The sequence below is a fragment of the Drosophila mojavensis genome, unplaced genomic scaffold (genome assembly GCF_018153725.1).
Source record: "Drosophila mojavensis isolate 15081-1352.22 unplaced genomic scaffold, ASM1815372v1 contig_19, whole genome shotgun sequence".
Lineage (NCBI taxonomy): Eukaryota > Metazoa > Arthropoda > Insecta > Diptera > Drosophilidae > Drosophila > Drosophila mojavensis.
Window position 1 is genome coordinate 2861019 of NW_025318726.1, and position 26047 is coordinate 2887065.

Genomic DNA, 26047 nt, shown 5'->3' on the forward strand with positions numbered 1-26047 from the left:
GGCTAACCGTTATGGTAATTTCTTGAATTGATTCCAAAAGAACATTTTGCGTAACGGCACAAGTTAACGAACGAGCCCAATCGCACCAACGTGCCGAGCAAATTAAGCAATTGCTTCAGACTGACCGCTAGAGAGACCTCTATCAGAATATCGGCATTCAAGTAATCTTAAAGGCCCATAAAAGCCCATTCTATACTCGAAGTCTACTCTGACATCTGTAAGTATTCGAACAGAAAGAGGATCATTCAAAATAAATTATTTTCACTATTTATATATCATTTATCATCGTCATTACTTGTAGTTTTTCAAATGAATAACAAAGCGACAGTCTATATATAGCATAAATCTTTCTAAATATGTATTCTAAAAATAACCTAAAATATTCCCCTAAGTCCCATGTCAACCATGCAGCACATAGATGGTATATCTAGAACGAACTTCATCAGAACATCAACACACGCCCACATCACAGCTTCTTACTCTCACGAGTTTCTTCACATCAAGCGATGTGACCTCCCAGTCATAAAGTCTAGCACGACCGATGCGGATAGCAGCTCTCTCTTTCTCTCTCTCTCTCTCTCTCTCATTTTCTCTCTCTCTCTTTCTCTCTCTCTTTCTCTCTTTCTGTCTCTCTCTCATACCTGTCACACATCATAACTTTTGCTTACTCACAACAGAGCTCCCACTCTCTGACTCATTCTTCTCTCTCTATCTCTCTCTCTGTAATGAGCATCTCTTCCCTTCTTGAATAGATGGGTATTGCAAAAATAGTAAAAGCCAGGCTCACATCAAATAATCAATGATTGATTCAATGATTGCTTTTGGGAAAGGAAAGGGTAGCAAGCACAGACTTTTTTCTGAGCAAGCATGTGTAGAGTTTTTTGTAGACTCGATGCTGCAAGGCAATGCACAAGTGTTTCGTCGTCTTGCAGTTTGGACTGCCCATGTTTGTTGTTGAGAGAGTCTGTTGTGTCAGTTGTGTGTGTGTGTGTGTATTGTTTGTCTCGACGTCAGTTTTGTTTGTTTGTTTGTTTTTTTGTTGTTCGTCTGTTTGCACAAGCCACAAGGGGCCGTTGCGGCAGTGATTGTTGGTGTGAAAGATTTTCCTTTCTGCCACAGAGCGGACAGGTTTCATTCGATCGAATGCAGTTTTTGGTAGCGTTCCGGGTTCGAGCCCCCCGCTCCCTCGAACGATTACGTGTCAAGAGCTGCAGTTCCAGCGATGCTTTATATCCGAACATATGCATATGTATATATATGGACTCTCATATGTCTGATAAGTTATTTATGTACGTATTTGCATTTGGCATTGTAATACAGGTTTGTCTGCACAAGAAACATACGTACATCTGTATATAGCCATTGCTTTGATTTGATCTTGCGAAAGCGAAAGTTTTATATGCGCTAATGAATTATATTGTTTATCAGTTACCACTCGATCGCCGTAACCAAAAACCAACCATACAACAAGCTAATTGAACTAATGAATGGACACTGGGAAGATCTGTTGACATGATGCTCATTAATTGTATTGATAAGCCGTTCCGCCTGCGGTTAATCCCAATGTTTAAATGGTCTTCTGTTTGCCGTTGTTTCATTCAAAAAACAGACTCGAAAAACATTTACAATTTCTCCCGCGCTCACTTGACGAATGGACGTCAAATTATTATTAATCACATGCCAAGTTTTCGGATTGTTAGCCTTTAATCCGAAAGAGAAATGTGAAGTAGCTCGTTAGAGTGTACAAATCTATCTGATATACAGATACATATATATATAATGTTTATATAATTTATATAAATTCCTAATAAATTAAATTATTACCGCAAAATTTAATTAGAGAGAGGCATTTAACAGAGTTCAGATATGTAAGTCAATCAAACAAAATCATGAAAGCATATATTAAATCTAACAAGAACTATGCGTAATCATCCAAGACTATACATATATGCTAACTTTAATTCCTAAAATTCTGCAAAAATCCGTAATCTAAGCTTCGTGATGGTAAGAGATAAAATATTTCCTCAAATGAACATAAAAGGTTTAAGATACCTCTAGGCATGTTCCGATTCGCTGATTAACTATTACAGTTTATCGAACCAGAGTATATCTGAGAACATTTTTCAAATTTCTCTAGAACCTCTACAACATAAAAATGCTTAAGCTCACACAAAACGCACGCAGAGCATAAGAGATATAAGACTAAAAATAAATGTTGCCAAAAATTATTTACTTAGCAAATAATGTAAATCAGAATTCTGAACGCATCCATAAATGAGTGAATTAATTATTTGCAATATATATATATATGGATATATATATATATATATATATATATATATTGCAAATACTTATATACTACATAAATATATTGCAAATAATTAATTCACGCATTCAAATATATATATATAGAATGTGAATGTATTGGAATATACATAGAATACGACAAAAATGATCTAACAAATTGGGCAACCGAATTGCTTTAAAGCCAAGTGAGGAAACGCAAACATTGATTTCTCATCTGTTCGCATAGTGCCAGTCTATCTATACGCAAATCGCGAAAGCTCTCTTCGCATTCATCATATCCCCCAGCTATTGTATGCGTAATGAGCATGAGTGAATGAATGAATGCATGAGCAATGCCGAACAATGGGACAGTGGTCGGACATTTAGGATTTATTCTTCATAGATATTGAGTTTAACACTTAGCAGAATAAATTTGAATGAAATTTGGTTTGTATTTGATTGTGTGTTTACCTTCACATCTCGACACTCGTAAAAGTAATCCATTGTTCGATTGATTTGGTTATTCATTTTGACAAAATTACGTATCTGATGCGATTTACAACATTGTCTCACAAAATTGATTTCACCACCGTTATTTTCACTATAATAAAAACAGACAAATTTATAGACCAAAACACTTTTGCCAAATGTAGAAGAAGAAGAAGCAAATCACTTTAAAAATGAGCTGAAAAACGGCAATTCACAGAGATTTGCATATGGTTCACATTTCACACACCCCGTTTATTTTCTAATATATGTTGTAGTTACTTTGCATATTGGAAACTTGGATGCCTTGTAAGCTTGTTTTTGTTTATTTTTTAGCAACATCATCATCGTGATGATCATTAGCATTACAGCTTCATTTTCAGAGGGGGCTACGCTTTTACTGTCGTTTGACGATGATGCTGAAGATGGCCTCGGCAATTTTTTGCAGTCTTTCTGTCTGTCTGGCTGTCTGTGTGAGAGTGTGTGTATCGTATTTAAAATAGCGTTAACATTTAAAAGATTTTCACTGACCCCAATTGGTGGTGTGCACACACTCCCCACTCAGACACTCAACACTCAGACACATACACATACTCATACATACGCACACACACAGACGCATATTGATGCTGTTGCCAGATGACATCTTTGCGCTGTAGTTGCTGCTGCGGCTGCACTTAGCCTATGCAAATTGATTGATCCAGCTGGCGGAAAGCCTGCCTGACAACTGCCCAAAGAACTGTTAAACTGTTAATCAAATGCAAATCTCAGGCTTCGACATGCTTCGATAGCGCAAATCGAGAAGAAGAAGAAGATGGCATTAATAAAACAAAAGCAATAGCAGGCGGGCGCGATTAATGAACTGTAAAATTGAATTCAATCAGTGGAACGAAACGAAACGGAACACTGCATAGACAATTAATTTTTCCCAGTGTTTTTCTTCTTTTTTTTTTTCTTTCTTATTTCTTGTTTTGCTTTACTTAAACTGTGCTGCAAATTTGGTGAAATTATGAGTGCTCCCTACCTCCCCACTTCCCAACTTCCCCTTCCTTTCCATTGCCCGCATGGGGCCCATAGTGCGTTAAACTTAACAGTTTTGCAAAACAATGGGAAAAAGTGAAAGACAAACTGTAAATATGTACAATGTTTTGTTGAGCGATTCAAAGGTTCAAAGCAATAGCAACAGCAACAGCAACACAGATCCAATGATTGTTGTATGTGTCTGTGTGTGTATTCAATGATGTACAGAAGGTGTTTTATGTGTATAAATATATGTGTATGTATGGGTATGTGTATTTATTGTGTTCGATTTCGGCGCGCAAACATAGCCACAAACACAATGCACTTGATTTACTCTTTCACATTTTGCGGCACTTTGGAAAAGGCCAAACAAATTTCACCTAATTATTAACAATGGCAAACGAGCACACGCGTCGCGTCCACATTTGACAGTAGAATAATTTTATTTTTGATTTCATTTGCTTTGCATGGGCTGTGGTATTTTTAGATGACTCCAACTCCAACTCCGACTCCGACTCCAACGTCAAAACATAAATAAATACTCAGTACACTTGACACTTGGTTGCGCTGCGCGAATGGCGACGGACGAGAGCGACGACGCACTGGAAAACGGGCCATGCGCACCTGCGTTGCCTGCGTACTAAAACGAAACTGAACTGAAGCTGAAGTTGACGCCGACGCTGACGCTTCGCTTGCTGGCGGCTTAGGCTTAGGAGAGCAGCGGCGAGCCGCAACGGCAGAGCGGCGTAGCGGCATAACGTTAGCGCTCTCATCTCTCTCAGGTAAGAGAAAGTGAGTGTGAGTGAGTGCGACTGCAGCTGTTGCTGTTGTTGTTGTTGTTGGTTTCGTGGTTTATGCTTATTTTTCTTTCGCTCTCTACATGCGCGTGTGTGTGTGTGTGGGTCTGTGAGTGCAAAACCGGCTTTTGTTTTACGCTCTCTTTTGCTTCGCCTCCCGCACGCTCTGCTGCTCGCTCTCTTGTTCGATCGACTTGCAACACTTGCGCTGCAATGCAGTTGCTTGCAGCGTGTTTGTCGCGTGTTTTTTCGTCTTTACACCCTGAATTCATTGGAAATGTGTAAGCAGGGTATATTGATTGATCAGAAATTAATGCCTCAGGCAGACGAAAGCATGACAGAAGGTATATTAAGGCAACTATATTCTTGACCAGAATCAATAGGCGATTCGAGTTGAGCAAGAGTAATCCGTCATGTATACGACTATAAGCTGGAATGCCTAAAGCATCGTTTCATCAGGGTATCTCTTAGCCAGGTATTACTCACTTGAGTACTCTTGATTTTTTATCGGTCTCACGTTTCAGCCGCGTAGCAGGTTTTTATCGCGAGACGGCGATTGTTGTCTTCGGCCGTTCTCATAACTAACGCAAAATTATATCATAGATCATGCCAATCGCGCATAACCGAGAGCAGAAAAAATGATACACATACAAATACAGATGCAAATGCATATATGTAGCTTTACAAAGTTATCTCCAGGTAGATCTTAACATTTAACCCGGCTATGTTTCACTGAAAGTGTTTTTATTTCGCACCAAGTTCAAGTACCTGGACTTAACCACAAGAGGTCAAATGACACTTGACTAAAATAGCAATAACACTTAGAGTTTGTACCTATGTATAATAAAAATGCTGTTAAGAGAGACTCTTATAGATCCAGTTGTGTGGGGCAGTCTTACTTTCAGTGTAATCCAATTTCACGAGCCAATAAAATTAAGCTTGTTTCAAGCTGTCACATCTAATAACCCGAATTTGGCGACGATAAAATGGGGATTAATCTGTTTTACGTTTACTATCGCGCTTTCTAGTAAATCGAGTAAAGTTTCCTTCATCTTTTTGACTGGCAAGAACAAATGTTTTACTTGTACCACCTGGAGTAGCTCATAAGTGTTGGTAAACAACTCATAAGTTGGACAATTCTGCACCAGTGTTGAGAAATATGCCCAAAATACTCATATGAATGTTGTTCCACATTTGCATATTTAAAGACTTAGTGAAGCAGCGAAGTTACCTTGATAAAAACCTTTCTCATCTTATGTGAACAGAATGATATATAATTTTACAAAATATGAATACTTAAATATCAAAATACATATTCAATACATACGTTCATGTAGTTCATGTAGGTTGACAACCCTAAAATGTGAAATTTTCGTTACCAACTCACCTCAGCTGTAACTTGAGCCTGGTGTAGGGGATTTGGTAGTAGAGTATCTTTGATGTCTGTTTCGTTTTTAGCATTTGTTATTGTGTCTGCTGTTGCAGTTGTTGTTGTTGTTGTTGTTGTTGTTGTTTTAGTTGTTGTTTTCGTAGTTGGCTTCTTAAGCTTTTGGCTTGATTCGTTCGTTTTGGGTTTCGTTTTGGCTTCACATTGTTTCTTGCCATTTTTCAGTGTCTGCAAATCCTTCTTCAGTTGTCCTATATTACGTTCTTTGGTTTTGATTTCCTCTAGCTGCAATAACACACAGGGGAGACACAAGTTAAACACACATTTAGCATCGAGACTTCAACGAAGTATTTGTATATATATGTATATACTAGATATATATGTATAAAGTATGGGTATGAAAAATATATAATAAACAAGAAAGACTGCTCCGGTCGGCTATGTCCGACTGGCAGATACCTTGAACTCTTTCTAAAATTTTGTTTTCCCAGGAAATTAATTCAATTAACGTCAAAGCTCTTCAATCTATATATATATTTAATGAAAAAGCAAAGATATCCTAATCATGAGAGAGAATAAGCTTTTGTAATTATTTTAAACGCCTTTCCTTCTATTGCTGCCTCTACTCTACTCTACTCTACTCAGCGTAGCTTTCGAGAATAGCTTGATTATACGAACGAATAGATAAACAGACAGCAGTATGTTGAATACAGATGTTGATTCAAGTCAGATAGCAATCAGATATCACTCTATAGCCTCTATTGACCTTACTGCTTGCATCTCAATCAAATACCATATACCCTGTCTCAAATATTTTTAACGTGTATATAATCGGCAGTTAAGGAATATATAAATAATATAAACCTTTCCCTTTCTGCCTATTGCATTCATCTCAAGCAATGATATCATATACCCTGCTTCAGGGGTAGGGTATAAAAAGTTGCCCCTCCGCTTCGACGGCATCGACGTACTGCGTTTGGGTTCCAAATTTCTCGCCAGAGCCGTCTGTGCGTAACTTACCAAACGTGTTATTTCAATTTTGGCTGACTTTTGTAACTGAGTCAATCGGTTTTCATATGCAGTTTTCAATTGGCGCATATCAGCTGCCTTTCGTCTATCAGCTTGCCCAATGATCTGCAAGAAATCGTCACGTATGCCGTGTATCTATGTTATTTCTCTGCCATAAATGTACATATCTTTTCGAATGTGCAACCAGCTTATCGAACATCAAAAGAACTAAAACAAAAAGCTCATTTGGCATGCTGTTAGTTGCACTTAGTCGCACTTTCCATTAGCGAAACGTGACATATAACAAACAATGTAATCCAAGCAAACAAAAAACAAGAAACAAAACAATATTTGTTGGCTGTCAGATAGGCGAAGCATTAATTAAATTACACCTGGCTGCTATAAAAGCAAGGATGTGTGCCCCAAATTTTCGCACTAGTTCACAATGGCAGCTACGCTCCACTCGTTGACTGTCCTGCTCCTCTTTCTGGAGGGAATACTCCAGCTAAATGCCACTGCGAATCCACTTTTATTGCCCTGGGATGAGGACTCGAATCTTATGGTAGAGGTTGGCAAAATTCTCTGTCGTGCCCGCATCAAGGTTCTCTTCGTTTACTTTGAAAATCAAACGACACACGATCATTCCGGCGAAATACTGCGCGAGGTCACCAAATGCGATACATCCTATATATCAATCAGGTATACTAAACAAGTTTAACGTTTTAAGTGAACCGTCACAAAAATCGCACCCATTTTTAAAGCTATATAGAAAGTAGTACTACTCTAAAAAAATAGTCTATCTCATACAAACAGAAATAGGTAACTCCACAAAGCAAACGTCTAAAATTCTGAATCATTCAATAGCTTAGTTTCAAGATTAAATATGCTGCTCGTGTCGTTCAAAGTCAAAATAAATTATAAACGACTTGATTAACCCTATAAACTACTGCAGCTTCTCAGTTTGCTTTGTTTCTTATTTTTGCGACTCTCGAGTAATTTATTCACAATCTCAAAACTATTATAATTTTTCTGGTTTGGTATTCATTGGAATATTACCAACTTTAAAATAAGAATAAAAATATATATAGAAAATATGTGTATATCTTTCGCTCATTATAAATATTATGTAAATTGAAATTTCGCCAACAGGAAGAAATCAGTTCCGCTCGAGGCAGTCAAAGATGACGGCATATTGATGTACATGGTCATGATAATCAAGGACATATCGCAGCCCCTAAAGTTATCCCTGATCAACAAGAAGTCCGCGGCCAAGCATCTGTCCCATGTTCTGCTGCTCGTGCGGAATGCAGAGAATCTCTCCTTAGGCTGGATGCGCGCGAGCTTCCGTCAATTCTGGAGCATTTGGCTGTTGAACATAGTTATAATATTCTACCGGGATGACCGACTCCATATCTATCGCTACAATCCCTTCACGGATGACTTTCTCCTGCCCGTGGACCTCAGCCAGAACCAGTCACCAACCCTGCAGCAGTTGTTCCCAAAGAACCTCCCGAATATGCATCGCAAGCCGCTGCGTATGTGCCTCTACATGGACGATGTGCGTGCTATTTACGGCCGGAAGGGCAAGCTCATGGGCTCCGATGGACTGCTGGCCAGCTACATAGCTAAGCGCTTGAATGCGACCAGAATAATCACACGCCCGTTGTTCTACAACCAGAGTACGGATTTATGCTCCAAGGAGATAGCCAACGAGTTCGATGACGTGGCTATGAATATCCGTTTCCTGGCACCGAAAACCTTCAAAAACAGAATCGAACCGACCATCGCGCACAATCGAGACGATCTCTGCGTAATCGTGCCCAAAGCCAAGGCGGAACTATTATTCTGGAACATATTTCGCTCCTTTGGGGGCTGGGTTTGGCTGGCCATAGGCATCTCCGTGCTGCTCTCCTATCTCTTTTGCCAGCTGCTGTTTTTTTCCACCTCATCCCTACCTAGGCACGGACGGTGTGAGTGGAATTTCTTCTCGTTTTATCGAATTTGCTTTTCCCTGCTCTTCATATCAGAAATTCGCCTATCAGTAATTCTTCTATCAATAATTCCCAACACCTTTAAAACAATTCCAATCCTTTTTACCTACTCCCTACTCCGTAACTCTCTTCTTTTCTTCCCCTATTTTCTTTCTTAGCTACTTTCTTGTCCACAATTCCTTTCCATAAATTCCCCTCAACGGAAAAATTTTCTTGTATTTGCCTATTCCCCACACAGCAATTTCCTTGTCTTCTCTCCTCTACATCTCATCATTCTTATTTTCTTCATTTAAGTTCCTCAACTCCAGCTCCAACTCCCCAGCAACTCACTTTTTAAAAATTCGCCTCTGAGCAATGAAGTGTCCTTACAGGAATTTCCTTCTTTCTAGTCAGTAATTCCCTTCAAGTCTAATCTAGTTTGACTCTCCTATACATCAAACGCACTTCTAGACAAACGTCGCTTTGGCCAAGGAGGCGCCCTGGACCTGTTCTCCTCCACCTTGGCGCAGCCCTTGGCACATGTGCCGCGCAACAGTTGTGTCAGCATGTTCCTCATCTTTTGGCTATACTTTGGAATGCTGATTAGCACCGCCTTTCGGGGCAATTTGACCAGCATTATGGTCTATCGGAAGTCGATGCCGGACATCAATGACCTGAGCGAGCTAGCCGCTTCGTCGTACAAGATACTCATACGATCGCGTCACATGAAGCACATACGTCAGTTCCTGAGCAATGGTCGCGAGCACGAGGCGAGGATTAGAGAACTAATGCAGGAGGTACCTGACACGGAGCTGGTCAAGCACTTCAATCACAACGACCAGTCGTATGCCTATTTGGAGAAGTATCACATTGCCTCGTTTCAGGTTAATGCCAGGCAGCACATGCATCTCGGTCGACCGCTATTTCACCTCATGGACAGCTGCCTGGTGCCCTTCCACGGGGTCTACACGGTTCCCTATGGGTCGCCCTATTTGGGCTTTATCAATCAGCTCATTCGCGGAGCACACGAGTTCGGCTTCGAGCGCTATTGGGATCGTATTATGAGCACAGCCTTCATTAAGTCTGGCACCAAGGTGCAAAACAATCGGCGGCACAACAGCAGCGACGATCCGGTCGTTCTCAAACTGGAACACTTTCACGCCGTATTCTTTCTGTGGGCCGTTGGCTTGGCTCTGGCGGTCTTGATACACTTATGGGAGTTGCTGCAACATAACTGGGCCAAAGCAAAGCGCAATCGCTAGACAACGGCATGCATATAAGCTCTATACATACAATATAAACATGCATATATGTATGGGAGATATGTACCTGGGTTTTCTCCTCTTTGGATTTGTTTGCTTCCTTTAGCATGGCAATTTCATTAGTCAGTCTTTGGATTTCATAGTTGATTAGGCCATCGGCGGCCACATGGCTACTGCCAGCCTCAGCGGAGGCCGGCTCGTTGGGTTTCTTTGTTCCACTTGATGATTTTTTGGCTGTCTCCAGAGTCTGTTGCAGCTTCTTTACTTCGTTTCGCCATTTTCGGCTGTCGGCATCGTTCTGTGCCCTGTAAACGAGCCGAAAGCGGAATTGTTGAAAATATAATTTAAATTAAGTACTTGTGCTGACTCTTCCGCTTTACTCTATACAACTTTGTAATGGAAAATAAGCCTAATTTAAGCCGAAGCTAACTTAAGCCTAAGTGTCAATCAGTAGATTGTCTAAGCAGAGCATTAAGAATAAATTTTTGCAGCAAACACAAGTGATAAGCAACGACAGGTAACATCTCCATCTCATGTGATAGAAAGCCACTCCCCCTTAATCCACCCAACAATATACTAGATCTTTGTCTATTCTCATTTTTTCTTCATATCACTCTCTTTCTGTTTCTTTTTATTTCATCCTTTAATTTTTACTTTCGTTCTCTCTCTCTCTCTCTCCCTGTCTCATCTGACTATCTCAATTTTGCTGTCATTCTTTCTCACTCTCACAATCACTGTTTTCCTCTCTCAACTATCTAATTCAACCTTCTCTTTTTCCCTCTCTCTCTCGCTCTCCATCTCCCTTTCTATACATCTCCCTTTCCATCAACTCTTCTCTCCATTTCTGTGTTTCTCTCTCTCTTTAAATTTTCTTCATTCACCCTTTCTTTCACACACTCTCCCTTTTCGCTATCACACTCACTCTCTATATCTCTCTACATTCCTCGTCCTCTCTACCTTTCCCTCGCTCGCTCTCTCTCTCTGTCTATCTGTTTCTCATCTGCCTATCTGTCTTTCTTCACTCTCTCTATTCCTTTCGGTCTACATAAGAGCTATCTTTATTATGCCTTCCACGTAATCCCTCCTTTAAAATAGTTCAAAGAAAATCTTCATCAATCATTTCTATGAATATGTCTGATCAGAGCAAGTATGGGTCTTAAGAATGAACTAAAAGAATCATGTCTAAGTTTTCTCTGCTGACAGTACTAAATATATGGAAATAATTGTGTGGAAACAAAGAAAGTAGCTTGTGTCATCCGAGTCAACAGTCGGGGCGGTACATACCTTAGGGCGCGCACAGCACCACGCTCTGTTATCAGGCTGGACTTTAGCTGAAAGTGGAAATAAAAACTAAATAGCGCAGCTAATTATTTAATATACTATGTAGCTACCTCATTCACTTCCAAACGCAGCTGCTCGGCGAGTGCGTTCAGCTTTTGTATTGTGTCCAGATTCTCTTGAAGTTTTCGCTTGAAGCGCTGCGGCGCTGCTGAAAGCACATTGACGCCGCCTATGATGATGGGCCGCTCCACTTTGGGGTGTGGCCTGGCTGCTGGGGGCTTCGCGGCGCCCGACTCGTGTGTGCCGTTAGTGTCCTTGTAACGGGGCTTAATATTCAAATTGATGCCCTCGATGCGTGTGCGTTTCTCCTGGTTGACGGCGTCCCCAACGGAGGTGAGCGATGCGCTCAGCTTCTTCTTTCTCTTTAGTTTGTTTTTGACCAAGTCTTCTTGGAAGCTCTGTTTCTCATTAGGTTTTCTCTCGTACTCCTGTTTACGCACCGCCCCATTGTGGGGCGACAGGATGTGTGCGTTTCTCTCATTTATACCTTTGCTAGAGGTCGTTATTATTTGATTTTCAGCCATTTTTTTCGGTTTTATTTCTGTGTAAACTTCATACAAAAATATAGCCGTCGTTTAATTTTTTTTTTTTTTTTTTTCAATAAATATATTCTAATATATGTATCTATAATGTATATGCTGCATATACGGTGTGGTCCGACCTACGGAAAGTCTCCTCGACTCATAGCAATATATGTCATCTATATATTGATCAATTCTGCACCCGCTGAGTACCAATTTGGATTTATCTGCAAGCAAATTGGAAAAATACTTGAGAGGCTTCTTCAGCGTTCGTTTACTTCTAAGCGCCTTGTGTTGTTTGCTGAGTAGGAAAATACTCGTTCTTTACACATATAAAGAGTATATTGATTCTACCTATGCTTATAAATGTCTATCTGCCTAGTGAGATCGAAACTTTAAATATTTCTAGATTGGGATTATATAGCAGGGTCGATTTAGAGCAAGCAAAAATCGGAAAAAATAAAAGTAATATCCTTTTGAATATGACAAACAGGGAAAAACTCCATGACTAGAGCTCAAACATAAACATAAATATAAACAAATAAGACCTTTGCTAGTGCTACGCATTTACGTACGAACAGACAGACAGCAAGACGGACGGAACTAATGTACTCATTGCACTTTGTAATTGAGTATAATTATAAATGCGTCCACTGGAAGCGTTGGAATCAGAAACCATCCCATAATTAGTCGTAAATTAGAGGTGTACTCGAATCGGAAAACATAAATAGTACGTTCATTCAGTTTACCATGCCTGAAACGTAAACAAGTATCAAGCAGTCGGTTGCGTCCGACCGCAACGTTCTCTCTTGTTCTTCCAGTTTGTTGTTATGTTGTTATGTGTTCTATCAACAAGTTTAGACCCCTTTTATTGATTTATACAGCAAGTGATATGGTAAGTGTCATACTATTGTTGGGGCTAGTGGCATGCGGCATGCGGCATGTGGCATGTAGCACACCAGCTAAACAGACTAGTTAGCGTTACTAAGTAAGCTCTGACTACATCTAAAATGACGTCAAGCGGCGCGCCTCTGAACATGATATATCGTATGTAGAGCCACCCGGTGGGGCGTTGCTGTACCACTCACATGAGAATTGTATTTTATGATGGGGCAAATGGAGCACCGCACAAAATTCTTTACATTGCTCATGCATCCGCTTAATGCTAACAATACACAAGTATATATATATATATATATACTATATAGTATATATATAGAGCAGATTGAGAACGGTTCATAAGGCACACGCTCTCGAATAAAATATTAAATGATCATCTTTATCAAGGCCATCGATCTACATAAGCTTTATATACTTTATACATATACTGTGTACTATAAATATATATAGTCGATAAGGCTAAGTTTGAATTGCATATTGCTTAAGTAACTTCTGGTTGAATAATAAAGTAAATTAATTAAATGTTTAATTTAATTTAAAATGTGCGAATAGATGAATGAAGTGTTATTCGGGTTGAAGCACACGACATGGTGACATCAACATCGAAAGGCAAGTCTGGCCGCCTACAACAGCTCTCACCATGGACAAGTAAAATTGCCCTGCTGGGGTATGCGTGACCTCAATATACCCAGCAAATGGCTTAAGAAACTTTTTGGCCTTAAAATGTTAGCTATGAAATATACGTATAAAATAATGTATGTATATATCTATCTAAGAGATCTTTGGTATTTATATATACATTATCCATTAACGGATTATTCTTTAGCAAATATATATTAACAAATAAAAATTTGTATTTGGTGAATGGCGTAAGAAAATTTCTGTAAATTACTTTTCAAGATCATAATAATATTTAAGTTTTTATAGAAATATATAAATGTAAAATACGATGGTATACACTTTAATAATTATTATATATTATAAGCAAATGACCAGAGCTATAATATAAGTTACTCGATCCATACTGAATACAGGGTATAACCAAAATTAGTGCACAATTTTTTAAAATTTGAAAACAACTTTGCTGTTCAACATGAGCAAAAGATTTCGAAATGATGAGTCGTTAAAATACTTGTACAATATGTATCTATAGATAATTATAATGCTGATTCATTGCAGATCGTACACATAAACACACACAAATGTATATATATATTAATATATACATATATATACGCACCATTAATGTTGAAAACCTTGGATATCTATTAACTAGAACAAACAGTTTCTTTTTGATTTGGGCCTTGCCTTTGCTGGCATCTCGTAATTAACATAAAGAAATTGTTGCTCCCACTCCTCGAAAGTTTCGTAACATAAAAAAAACACGCACAAATGTTTATTTACTTGTCGGTCTCTGGTGTTTCTCACAGTGTATTTCGCAATGACGTCAATGACTATACCACGGCTTATTTTAGTATAGAACGCGCCGCTGAATAGTGGAAACAAATATACAAATGTAGTATATATACGCTCTTTCAATATGCATATGCTGAAATTGTAATTGTTTCAATAAATCATCTTTCGACTTTTCACACAATTCGTTGCGATTTGTTTTGCTTTCTTCGCGGAGCTCGTTACAAGTAGCCTTTCAATATTTTCTTTCGTTCAAAAATATTTCAGCTGTTGTCGAGAATCTAATGAGTATAAATATGCTATCTTTTAATTAAATTCAATTCCTTAATTATTTAAAACGTTCTATTCTAGTTTCGTTTTGCTTAGCGGTTGCGGAGATCTTTCGTTTCGGTCGGACACCGATTGACTAACTCGGCAGAAAGCTTTTCTGTAGCTTTTCACATTTTGTTCCATTTAATTAAGGAAAGCTTTGGCATTTGTATATCTCTCTGGGTGTGTGGTTGCAAGTGTATAGTTGTGTATGTGTGTGTGTGTGCGTGTGGGGTGGGAACTGAGGTCAATCGCCGCCTGGAGGGGTGTAAAGCTTTTTGACCAAACCAACAAAAGTTTTCAGGCGCTGCCGGAAACACCAAATTGTTTAAATCTTAAGTATTTGTTTTGCCTGCATTCATAACAAAACACAACAAGAAACATAAACATTTAGAGGGACTGCCCGACGTGCTAATACCCTGCAATCAGAATCTTCTGTGCGAGATCCTAAATTGAAATTTAACTAAATTGTCTCTAATAAAGAAGGAACATATTTAGCCAGTGATCAATCTAGAAGCGATTATCGATATTTATCGATTTAAAGAAATTTAAATAATTTTTACTAAATGCTAAATGATGCTAATTAGTTAAATTAACTTAGTATTTCATAAATAAAGGTACAATTGAATTTTTATCTGTTTCAAAAACCAAAACAAACGAGAGAGTGTTCGAAGAATGCATACCCTGTATCTTCTTTAAACATTATTGAGTCGTATAACTAAGGCAGCACTTTAAGCACTTAAATCGAAACCTCGTGTTGATCAGTAATATTTATTTATATTTATTTCTATTCCTTATCTGAAATTTCCAAATAAACAAATCGATATTATCCTAGAGATTGAATAAAAATCCAATTTGATTTCGAATTCTTTAAATGTTGAGTGTATAAATAGACCAATTTCAGGTCAATGAACTACCTGACAGAGTATAATTAAACCTTATTAGCAAAGCAGAATCTTTAGCATGTCACATGCTTACTCAACATCCTTTTAGATACCATATCTGGCCATTTGTAATGGGTATATATGCTATGAGAACTATTTGATGCCGGCAACAGCAGAAGCAGAAGCAGCATCAACAGCAGCTGGAGCTTTACAAATGACACATAAATTTTTGACAACGACTTAACGACATGTTGAATGATAGACACAATTAGGACAGCCAGATTTTACAAAAATAGAATTCTTAAAGAGAACTCTTTTTGATTGAGTATTACTATATGCATATTGCTTGAAATACTTACTCCTTGAATGCAATTACATTTCATTATCCAAGCTCGGTGTCGTAATCACATTAATTTGCAAGTTCACTTGACATGTTTCGATTCTTTATTTAAATTAGTTAACGTTGAGCAACTAAAATTCCAATTCCATTTACCGAATTAGATTTAGGTGAAAACTATTTGAACATCGTTTTTAAATAAATTGAACTTTTGTTTTTCTCTTTCTTTATTTATTTGTTTTATTTTCTTGATTAGCTTCTCTGCTCGAAACGAACAACTCACTCAAGTTGAGCGGTCGGAACAAACTAAAAACACGCAACACATTCTAAAATGGAAAATGTGTGGAAGATCGCCAATATTATAAAAATAGCTAGGAAATAACGCAGCTATATTTGAAGTTTGTATAAAAGGGGACAAATAAAATATCAGAGCTGCTCAATTTATCTATAAAAGGCCATTAACAATTTTCGCTCTTCTTATCTCATTCCTTATTACAAGCATTAAATAATTTTAATTAATTTAGAATTTACAAATGCATTTTTAACGGTTACATTTAAATCATTACATATGTCACAGCGTAACACTCGATAAGCAATAAACTTGCAAAAAATACAAGCTGCAGTATTTTATGTTCGATACAAATATAAAAATACTGTTTTTGCAATTTATCATTTCAAATAAGTTAGCAGGTCTACTTGAATATCGTTATTGTTATCGATAAAGCGCTGGTCTGCCGCTTACTCATTGCGGAAAACGTGAAAGAAAATCGTATTGCCGCCTGTCTGCTACAAAAATTGATTGTTTTAGCTAGTATAAACGTATAACGGCAAATTCATCACTCCAATATGGTTAGTAAAGATGTAAATTAACATGTGAGAAATACAAATGCAGCGATTTAATTAATTTATTTAAGTAATGACACACACTAATCGTTTCAAACACCATGTGCACCGCGTGATTATAGTTAATTTGTATAAATTTTCAATAAGTGCGATCAGCTAATAATATAAGCAACAAGTTCTTATTGAACTGCATTCAAATGCAGCTGTCCATCATGCGGCACACAGAACATAACCTGCAAAGAAGCTTCTCGCAAAACCGACAACCCCTGCAGTGCCCTCTCTTTCGCTCTCGCTGCAAGCTGTGTGGAATGACAGAACGGCTGACTAACTTACTGTTATATTTTGTTTCCACCTACAGCAGCCACAAATTGTGCTCCTGAAGGAAGGCACCGACACGTCGCAAGGCAAGCCGCAGCTGATATCGAATATCAATGCCTGCCAATCGATTGTGGATGCAGTGCGCACTACCTTGGGCCCGCGCGGCATGGATAAACTGATTGTGAATTCACAGGGCAAGGCAACAATCTCAAATGATGGCGCCACCATCATGAAGCTCCTGGATATTGTGCACCCTGCCGCCAAAACATTGGTAGACATCGCCAAGTCACAGGACGCCGAGGTAAGATTCGAGGCAGATATTTTTTTGGTCACGGGACTTAAAAATCAATCAACAGGTGGGCGATGGCACCACCTCGGTTGTGCTGCTGGCTGGCGAGTTCCTCAAGCAGGTGAAACCCTTCATTGAGGAGGGCGTCCATCCACGCATTGTGATCAAAGCCATACGCAAGGCGCTGCAGCTCTGCATGGAGAAGATCAACGAGATGGCAGTGCGCATTGAGAAGCAGTCCAAGGAGGAGCAACGTACTCTGCTGGAGAAGTGCGCCGCAACGGCCATGTCTTCCAAGCTCATACATCAGCAGAAGGATTTCTTTTCGAAAATCGTTGTGGACGCTGTCCTGTCGCTGGATGAGCTGCTGCCACTGAATATGATTGGCATCAAGAAGGTGGCCGGCGGCTCTCTGGAGGAATCCCAGCTGGTCTCTGGTGTTGCATTTAAGAAGACCTTCTCGTACGCCGGCTTCGAGATGGCGCCCAAATCCTATGAGAAGTGCAAAATAGCTTTGCTCAACATCGAACTGGAACTGAAGGCCGAGCGTGACAATGCCGAGATACGCGTGGACAATGTCAAGGAGTACCAGAAAGTCGTAGACGCCGAGTGGCAGATATTGTACAACAAATTGGCCAAAATCCATGAGTCCGGCGCCAATGTGGTGCTTTCCAAGCTGCCAATTGGCGACGTTGCCACACAGTATTTTGCCGATCGTAACATGTTCTGCGCTGGCCGCGTCCCCGATGAGGATCTCAAGCGTACAATGAAGGCCTGCGGCGGCGCCGTCATGACCACGGCCAACGACATCAAACCCAGTGTTCTCGGTTTTTGCGAGCGTTTTGAGGAGCGACAAGTGGGTGGCGACCGATTCAATCTATTCCAAGGTGGGCATTAAATACTATCGCAAATAATACAGTTCCAGTCTGACATATATATTCTGTAGGCTGTCCCAATGCTAAGACCAGCACCCTGATCCTACGCGGCGGAGCTGAGCAGTTTCTTGAGGAGACGGAGCGCTCTCTGCACGATGCCATCATGATCGTACGTCGCACCATTAAACACGATTCGGTCGTTGCCGGCGGCGGCGCCATCGAAATGGAGTTGTCCAAGGTGCTGCGCGACTATTCGCGCACTATTGCCGGCAAGGAGCAGCTGCTGATTGCCGCCATTGCCAAGGGCTTAGAAGTGATTCCACGACAGCTGTGCGACAATGCTGGCTTCGATGCCACCAACATTCTCAACAAGTTGCGCCAGAAACATGCCCAAGGTGAGTGAAAAATTCTTATAAGCTTCAACCTGAAAGTTTTTTGGTTCTTTATTCTTTCTTATTGATGCTGTCAGTTCAATTTAGATCCCATTAATCTGATTTCTTTGGGAATAGATTTTGAAAATTTGCAGTTTTTTATTATATTTATTTTTATTTATATTAGTAGTTACAGTTTTTATTATTATATTAGATCTACTCCTAAGAGATCTATCAATCTAGACTTTTCGACACAAACAAGTTGCTTGAAACTTTTCGCTCAATCCCTTTGGCATTTTCTTATACTTTAGGTATTCCATACCGAAAATGCTATGACCAAAATTTATATTTAGTGGGCTTACATTTTCATATCAAAGACAAACTAATAATTTTTAGCTACAAATAACTTTTAAATATACTCTGTAATACTTTATATTTGAACTAAACCAATGGACAATGTGTATATATTCGGATAGGAATAAAAAATTCAATTCCTATAGAATATATGAACATATACAGAATGTAAATTCAATTAGCCAATCAAACACATAATATTTGGTATATATATTTTAATGGAAACTATATATACAAATATTCCCAGTTAGAAATACCTTCTATGGACGAGGACATGTAGAATAAGACCATACAAAAACATTGAATTCGTCGAAGCATTCTCGTGAAATATTTTTTCTGAATATATATGTATTTGAATAGAGTTACAAAATTAGCGTGCTTCTAATATATACAAACATCTCGACTTGAAGTACTTCCAATAAACGGGGACACAAATAGTGAATGAAAATATTGATTGTTGGATGTATATTCTCATAAACTGTATAAGAGGTATTCATTAGAATTCTTAACAAACAAGAAAGCCCTTGATATCCATGTTAGCTATCTAGGCATATAATATTATGGCTTATCTATATTGTGATCCATTTGAAATCAGTTTGTAGTTCATTATGTTTTCATTCGTCTTGCATCCAACGCGACTCAATTCGGACTCTTCTGCTGCTGCTGTAGGAGGTCGTGCCAGAGGCGAAAGCAGGGATTCAGGCAGAGACCCGGCATATCCGGGCAGAGCTTGCACATGTACCGGGTGAACTGCAGCATGCCTCCCTTGTGGCAATGCCTGCAGTTCTTGCGCGTTGGCTTCCCATTTCGCTGAATGAGTATCAATTCGTGCTTGGGCTCAGGCTCGGGCTCGGGCTGTGCAGTTGATGCCGCTGATCCCCGCTGGTGGGTCGATCTCTTCGAATGTGATTGGTCCTGTCGCTTGCTACTCGCGTTGGGGGTGGTCGGCGATGCTGCAGGTGCGGCAGCAGCCGGCGTCGCCTGATCCTCCTTGAGCAGAGACTTGATGATGCTCGTCCGGAACTCGGCGTAGCTCTTCAATTTAGTGGCATCAAAGCCGCGCGTCGGCTGCGCATTGCCCACGTAGAGCACATGTGCATTGAAGACCAGCAGATTGAGCAGGAAGATGGCCAGCTGCTGCTGCTGCTGCAGACCCGCGCAGCTCGGCTGGGAGCTGATCAGTTGCTGGCGCGTGGACTGAGCCGTGGGTCGTAGCTGGAAATCCAGCTCCTGAATGAGCTTTGGCCGGGCGTTTATCTTCTGCATGGACATCTCCTTGGCGTAGATAGCCAGGCAGTCGGAACTGTAGAAATAGACGCACTTCTCTCGGCGCCGCCGCCACTTGGCCATCATGAGGGGCGTGGCATATCTGGTAGCGATGCTATTGGGTGACAGCTGCTGGTAGATGAGCGCCTTGCTGTTCCCGTAGCGATTTCGATCCAGCAGCCCGCTGCAGTAGGTGCCCAGCTTGGCCAGCTCGTGCGCCAGTCCATAGCTGCCGTAATATTTGCACGCATAGACGCTGTGGCCGCGCTGCACATGCGACTGGAGCAGCTGCAGCACCAGCTCGCAGCGATGGGCCACCAGCTGCCGGGAATTGCGCGCCAGCTGTCGCTGTGGGTCCACGCGTTCCGGCAGCATGCGTATAATCAAGCCGCTCTGCTCGCTCAGCAGGTGCAGCGTGAGCGCATTGTTGCGCTGCTTCAGCGGCAGCTCGTTGTGGTAACTGAATCGTCCTTTCCACTGGACGATGGGCTCGTTGAGCACCAGCTGCTGCCCGCTCGCATATAGCTCCGCCATGCGCGCATTGTAGAAGTTTATCAGCTTGCCCGCATCTCCAGCGGCTGTGCTTTCCATTGTGCCCGCTCCTGGCAGCATGGCGAAGCTGAGCGAGTGCAGCAGATCCAGATAGCGCTGCTGCCCCATTTTGGACGTGAATCCCGAAAATCCTTGAAATGTGTGCTCGCTCCAATAGTCGCTCAGCTGAGGCAGTTTCATATCACACATCAGCAAGCTGAGCCCCACAAATGTTTCCAGCTCCTCGGCGCTGGCCTTTAGTGTGGCATTGCGTCCATTGCAGCCACCCGCCAGCTGGCCAAAGAACTCGACCCGATTGCCCAGCAGCTGGTTGAAGTAGTACAAGGGGCAGGTCAACTTCCTCAGTGCCTTGAGTCCCGTTTGCCCAGGTTGCGCGTAGAACTTAAATATCAGTCGGGGCGTCGTTTGCGTTGCCGTCCACTCCGGATCATAGTCGTCAACTTCATCTAAGGCGAGATCGAGCAGTAGAAGTTAGCATTAGAGAAACATTATATAGTCTATATCTAGCAATTTCAATTGAGAATATTAGGCTTGTATTTACGAAGTTAGCTTGACAAATTTCTTAATATAAATGTTTGCAAAATTAACAACAATTTTATTGTAAATTGTCATTCTTATATATATATTTCAATTAAGTGAAATAGACTTATAAAACAGTTCTGATTAATATATATGTTTATATACATATATATTATATCCTATGTTTCAAAATGTCCTCGTAAATAACAGCTGAGCAAAAATTAAATTTTCAAGTTGACAACTCCGATCTGTTTGATTTTCAAATTATAACCCCATTTATCTTATCACTAACAGCATAAATAATTTAATATTTAATCCGAAATTTGATGATAAATACATTAGTATATAAATAAGTATATGTTTATATAATAATTTATTTATCAAAAAATCACATTTGGAGCCCAGCCATAGAAATAACTAATTTTGAGTACTTTTCGTGATATCCAACTATTGTAATTTGTAGAATTTTTACCATCACAAAAAACATCGTGCTCTGCACCAAAATTAATTTCCGAATAACCATCCTCGTCTGAATCACTCTGCTGCTCCAACTCTGGTTTTTCATCATCGCCTAAGGATGGCACAACTGCTGCTGTTGCTGCTGCTGCGGCTGCTGCTGTCACTTCATTTTGACTTGCCACTGCGAGCTGCAGCTGGAGCTCGGTCAGGTCGGGTTTTATGTCCACACAGTCATAGTCGGCCAGGGGATAGACGCTGGTTAGCAGCGGTTCTGTTTTAACGTCTAAACTTTGCCGCTTCACCGGCGAACGGTGCACGTCTTGACGCGGCTTTAGTTGCTGTTTACGTTTCCGTCCCGATGTTGACATTTTGCTTTATTTATTTCTGCTTATTTGTGATTTATAATGTGGAATTTTCTGCTCGAAATAAGCGCGTGTCTGTCTTGGCAGCTCTTTCGTTGGGCATTTGTTGTACATAGTGTGTGCTCTTTCGCACCCATTGTTAGCCGGTGTGTGCTCTTTCGCACCAGTTGCCACCATCTGCATATTTGCTGCTCTGTCTTGCGCGCGGTCATGTTTACAACGGCGATGCCAACGTGCTCAAAGTTGTTGCTCTGTTGAAAGAAAGTTTAGAGATGAGCGTATCTACACGAATAATTTAATGTATCGATATATTTGTAAGTTGGGTTTTCAAATAATTTATTTATTAATTTTATTTGTTTATTTCTTTTAAGGTGGCCAATGGTTCGGTGTTGACATCACCAAGGAAGACATTTCCGATAACTTCGAGCAGTGCGTGTGGGAGCCATCGATTATTAAGATAAATGCGCTCACCGCTGCCGCAGAGGCCGCTTGCATGATACTCTCCGTGGATGAGACAATAAAAAGCCCCAAAGCCGGTGAACCACCGATGGCCGGTGGGGGCATGGGCATGGGCCGTGGTATGGGCAGGCCCATGTAAAGCAGAAAAATACAATTTTAAATATAAAAAAAGAAGTTAAAATCAACACAACACGAAACATCAACCACAATACACAAACTGCGTTTCTCAAACATTCACTTGCATCGCTAGTTCGCCTAACAATCTGTCACATGTATTAGTTGTCATAAAACGCAGACCTCTTTTGTTGCACCTATTGAACAATTTATGTAATACTGACCTATGTCTAATAAAAAAATGAAACATTATTTTTCATAACACAATTAAAAAGTGCATTTTATAGGAAAACTAAATATTTTGTTTATACTTAAGCTTTTAAACGTAAATAAAGAAATAAGACCCAAAAAAATTAATTAGCTGGAATCAACAAATCAAATCTTTTTCTAACAGTCTGGCAGCACCATTAGCGATTGTCGTGCGCTTTGCTAGCGTTTTTCTCACGCGTCTAGTATCAGTTCTTAGCTGTTTTTGTAGCCAGCACGTTGTTTACGCGCGCGTTTTGTTCATAATCACACACACAAATAAAAATTCGCCGCATAAACAAGAGAATTTTTATTGCGATGGGCAATCACAAAGTGCTGAAAACCGCTGGAATCAATCTGAGATACTCCATGTACGATTTTATTGAGGCTGTGAAGAAACATCACATCATTTGGGATCGAGAGCATGAAAATTTCCACAACCGCGAGCTCCGCGATCTGGCCTGGCAACAGATTGGCCAACAGCTGTGCAAGAATTTCGAGGTGTCGAGCAGCGCAGAGAAGCAGGAAATCGGTAAATGATTCAATGATTGGTCAGAAAAGAACCTAAATCTAATTTGAATTTGATGTAGCAAAAACATTGCTCAAACGCTGGAAGAACACGCGCGACAGTTATCTGCGCGTAAATCGGCTGCGGCAAAGCGGCGAGGAGATCGGCCGCGCCTCCTACATATACGAGAAGGAGCTGAATTTCCTGCTCGATGTGAAAGCAGAGGACGGCACAGACTCACAAAAAGATGAACCAAAGAAACGCAAACAATTTCGCATATCACGAACGCCGGTAAAACGGCGTCGTGCTTCAGAAAACCCTGCACTAGAGCAAGACAATGAGACGACATTGGCGGAGGACAGTGTCAACTCGGTGCTGGATCACTTAAATTACACAACAGGCACCGACGCAACCCTGACTGTCGCTAAGGGAACCGAAACGAGCAACTCCTCCACTGCGGAACTCAATAGTTCAGCTGCGCCTCCTGCAACAGCTATCGGTGCCGATCCGGATCCAGATCAGGCATTTTTCGATAGCATTAAGCCGCACATGCAGCGCATGACCAGTGATCAGAAACTAGATTTTCAAATCGAGGTGCTGAAAATACTACGGAATTTTAAACCAAATTAATAAACATTGTTTTTTTTTTTTAATAGACACAACAGCTTTAAGATTGATTATATTAGCAATAAGCATATTGAAATATTCCTAAAACATAATTTCACAATATTTATTAAAATCCAATGTCGCTGGCATTCGTATGCCTTAATAAGATACTTTGAAAAACGTTAATCACAAAAGTAAAAAATTGTTTGTATTCTGTGCAACAATTAAAAGCTTTCAGCAATCGTAACTATCGATATCGCTGTATGATCACAGTAGCATATAATTATGGTAATACGATCGATTTGATCAATAAGCTACTAATACATTTTAAGAAATACTGATATAGTCGATATAATTTCTGTGGCACTGTGTAACTTGAGCTCGTGCTGCAAAGGACAATCGTTATCGATTTTTGCTGTTAGTGCTAACATTATTTTCAAACAGGAATTGTTCTGTTCCACCCTCGACCTGGATTCAAATTAATGTACATTCAATTTTCATGATATCCTTTGATATTCATTCATTCATCATAAATTTTTTGTATATATATTGCTAGGTTTTTACTTAACTTTAATTTCTCAACATAACATAAAACAGCCCTCGCATATATAGCTTAAAGTGGTTCGATCAGTTTTTACTGAAACCTGTATTTTGCTACAGCATTGGCCAATCGTGTTATTTATATACACTTACAAATGTACCGATTTATTATTTCGCCAATGCTCAGCAGGACTTGTATGTATATATATGCACGTATGTATGTATACATCTGCGTATACAACGAAAAAATTTAAATTTTGTTCATGGTAGTTCTTATTGACAGCATAATGAAGCGTTAAGGGAAACTGAGAGCAGACAAGTACACGAAGTACTGTAAGTGATTGAGTATCACATATTTGAGATAAGAATTTCACTATACACATTTAAGTACCTACCCGCACAACACAAAAGTACATATGTATACATATATACAAGAAGCAGTGTTGACCAGAATCCTTCATATTCCCGCCAAATATAGCTATTTAATTGCGCAAACTGCACGATTTCTAACCTTTTTCAGCTGTTTAAGCACTGCTTCGATCCTTTTCTTCACTCTGCAATTAACTGCTAAATTTGGCAGTTTTTAATGGGCAACTCTGATATTCAGCTTGTACGTTTGTGGTGGTGGTTTTGGGTTTCAGGAATATCAGAACTGAGGAATAGAGAGAGGAGCGACCCTATTGCGCCGTCTGTTCTCTTCATGCGCATTGGCAACGGCTCTGGCAGCTGGCAGCGGCAGTCGGCGCACTTTGTGTGTGGCTGTGTTTGTCTGCGACTACCTGAGGTCCTCCACTTATAGCGTATTCCCAGCGTGCGTAACGTATTTTCCATGGGACCAGCCCAGGGGAGATTTAGGTCGGATGAACGTCTCTCTCGGTCGCTCTCGCTATGGCTTGTACCTGTAGCGATGCCGAGCATTGAAGTGGAACACCGAAACGCAGCGACAGGAAGTCCTTTTTTCTGAATGCCACCTTTACTTATTGTTTCACTTAATAGAAGTCGGCTTTTGTTCGGGCCCTTTCCTTAGAATATATGCATACATAGAATTTATATGTGAATACATAGTCATGTATTAAACTGTTAAGCTGAATTTATTTTCTAAAAACCTTTGCCCTACAGTATTTGCATTAATACTGCTAAACTAATATCACCAATGTTTTCATGATCCCTTCTTTGCTAGACAACTACCTTCAAATAGGCTTATCAAGATAGATGTATGCACATTACGTACGTTTTATCTAAATTAAAAGATATATCAGAATAAAAAATTAAATGCAACTGACTAGCACTAACGGCTTTTATATATTGCGTCTTAGTAAATGGACCGGTAGAAACCTTTTTGTGCTTTATGTATTGTTTTCGCAGTGAAACTTGTTTTCAGGCACTGTAAAGAACGTTATTCCTACTCGCATGAGAAAGTTGGTGGGATGGTATTTAAGTAGTAT

General features: G+C 40.1%; 5 protein-coding genes across 9 annotated transcripts in view; 3 read left to right on the forward strand and 2 right to left on the reverse strand.

Moving 5' to 3' along the window:
• Nucleotides 1-14805, reverse strand: part of LOC6572260 (protein Daple) — a 33444-nt gene extending 18639 nt beyond the window's left edge. For 2 of the 4 annotated variants that reach the window (XM_015166296.3, XM_032733883.2), the window contains exons 1-6: nucleotides 14219-14805; nucleotides 11608-12305; nucleotides 11501-11547; nucleotides 10284-10521; nucleotides 6997-7110; nucleotides 5977-6261 (exon numbers count right to left, since the gene is read on the reverse strand). In XM_015166296.3, the coding sequence (XP_015021782.1) occupies nucleotides 5977-6261; nucleotides 6997-7110; nucleotides 10284-10521; nucleotides 11501-11547; nucleotides 11608-12081 (1158 nt within the window). In that variant the 5' untranslated portion in view covers nucleotides 12082-12305; nucleotides 14219-14805. Of the gene's footprint in view, nucleotides 1-2757; nucleotides 2877-5976; nucleotides 6262-6996; nucleotides 7111-10283; nucleotides 10522-11500; nucleotides 11548-11607; nucleotides 12306-14218 lie in introns of those variants that run through there. The other 2 variants (XM_032733884.2, XM_032733885.2) reach the window with 2 other exon arrangements.
• On the forward strand, nucleotides 4251-10274 carry LOC6572259. 2 transcript variants are annotated; one of them, XM_015166297.3, is made up of 3 exons: nucleotides 4251-4574; nucleotides 8134-8954; nucleotides 9426-10274. In XM_015166297.3, the coding sequence occupies exons 2-3, from the start codon at nucleotides 8180-8182 to the stop codon at nucleotides 10214-10216; spliced, it is 1566 nt and encodes a 521-aa protein (XP_015021783.1). In that variant the 5' UTR covers nucleotides 4251-4574; nucleotides 8134-8179; the 3' UTR covers nucleotides 10217-10274. The 2 variants fall into 2 exon arrangements, with proteins under 2 accessions (XP_015021783.1, XP_001998401.1); XM_001998365.4 differs by lacking the exon at nucleotides 4251-4574 and adding an exon at nucleotides 7329-7683.
• Nucleotides 14806-16631: 1826 nt separating the features above from the next.
• Nucleotides 16632-22954, forward strand: LOC6572256 (T-complex protein 1 subunit eta). Its single transcript, XM_001998362.4, has 5 exons — nucleotides 16632-16770; nucleotides 17123-17383; nucleotides 17439-18258; nucleotides 18318-18641; nucleotides 22501-22954. Exons 1-5 carry the CDS (start codon nucleotides 16768-16770, stop codon nucleotides 22725-22727), a joined length of 1635 nt encoding a protein of 544 aa, XP_001998398.1. The 5' UTR covers nucleotides 16632-16767; the 3' UTR covers nucleotides 22728-22954.
• On the reverse strand, nucleotides 19277-22440 carry LOC6572257. The gene is made up of 2 exons (XM_001998363.4): nucleotides 21781-22440; nucleotides 19277-21235 (listed from the first exon to the last, which is right to left on the reverse strand). Exons 1-2 carry the CDS (start codon nucleotides 22133-22135, stop codon nucleotides 19611-19613), a joined length of 1980 nt encoding a protein of 659 aa, XP_001998399.1. The 5' UTR covers nucleotides 22136-22440; the 3' UTR covers nucleotides 19277-19610.
• A 197-nt stretch (nucleotides 22955-23151) lies between the features above and the next one.
• Nucleotides 23152-24248, forward strand: LOC6572255. The gene is made up of 2 exons (XM_001998361.4): nucleotides 23152-23480; nucleotides 23539-24248. Exons 1-2 carry the CDS (start codon nucleotides 23267-23269, stop codon nucleotides 24084-24086), a joined length of 762 nt encoding a protein of 253 aa, XP_001998397.1. The 5' UTR covers nucleotides 23152-23266; the 3' UTR covers nucleotides 24087-24248.
• The last annotated feature ends 1799 nt before the right edge of the window (nucleotides 24249-26047 follow it).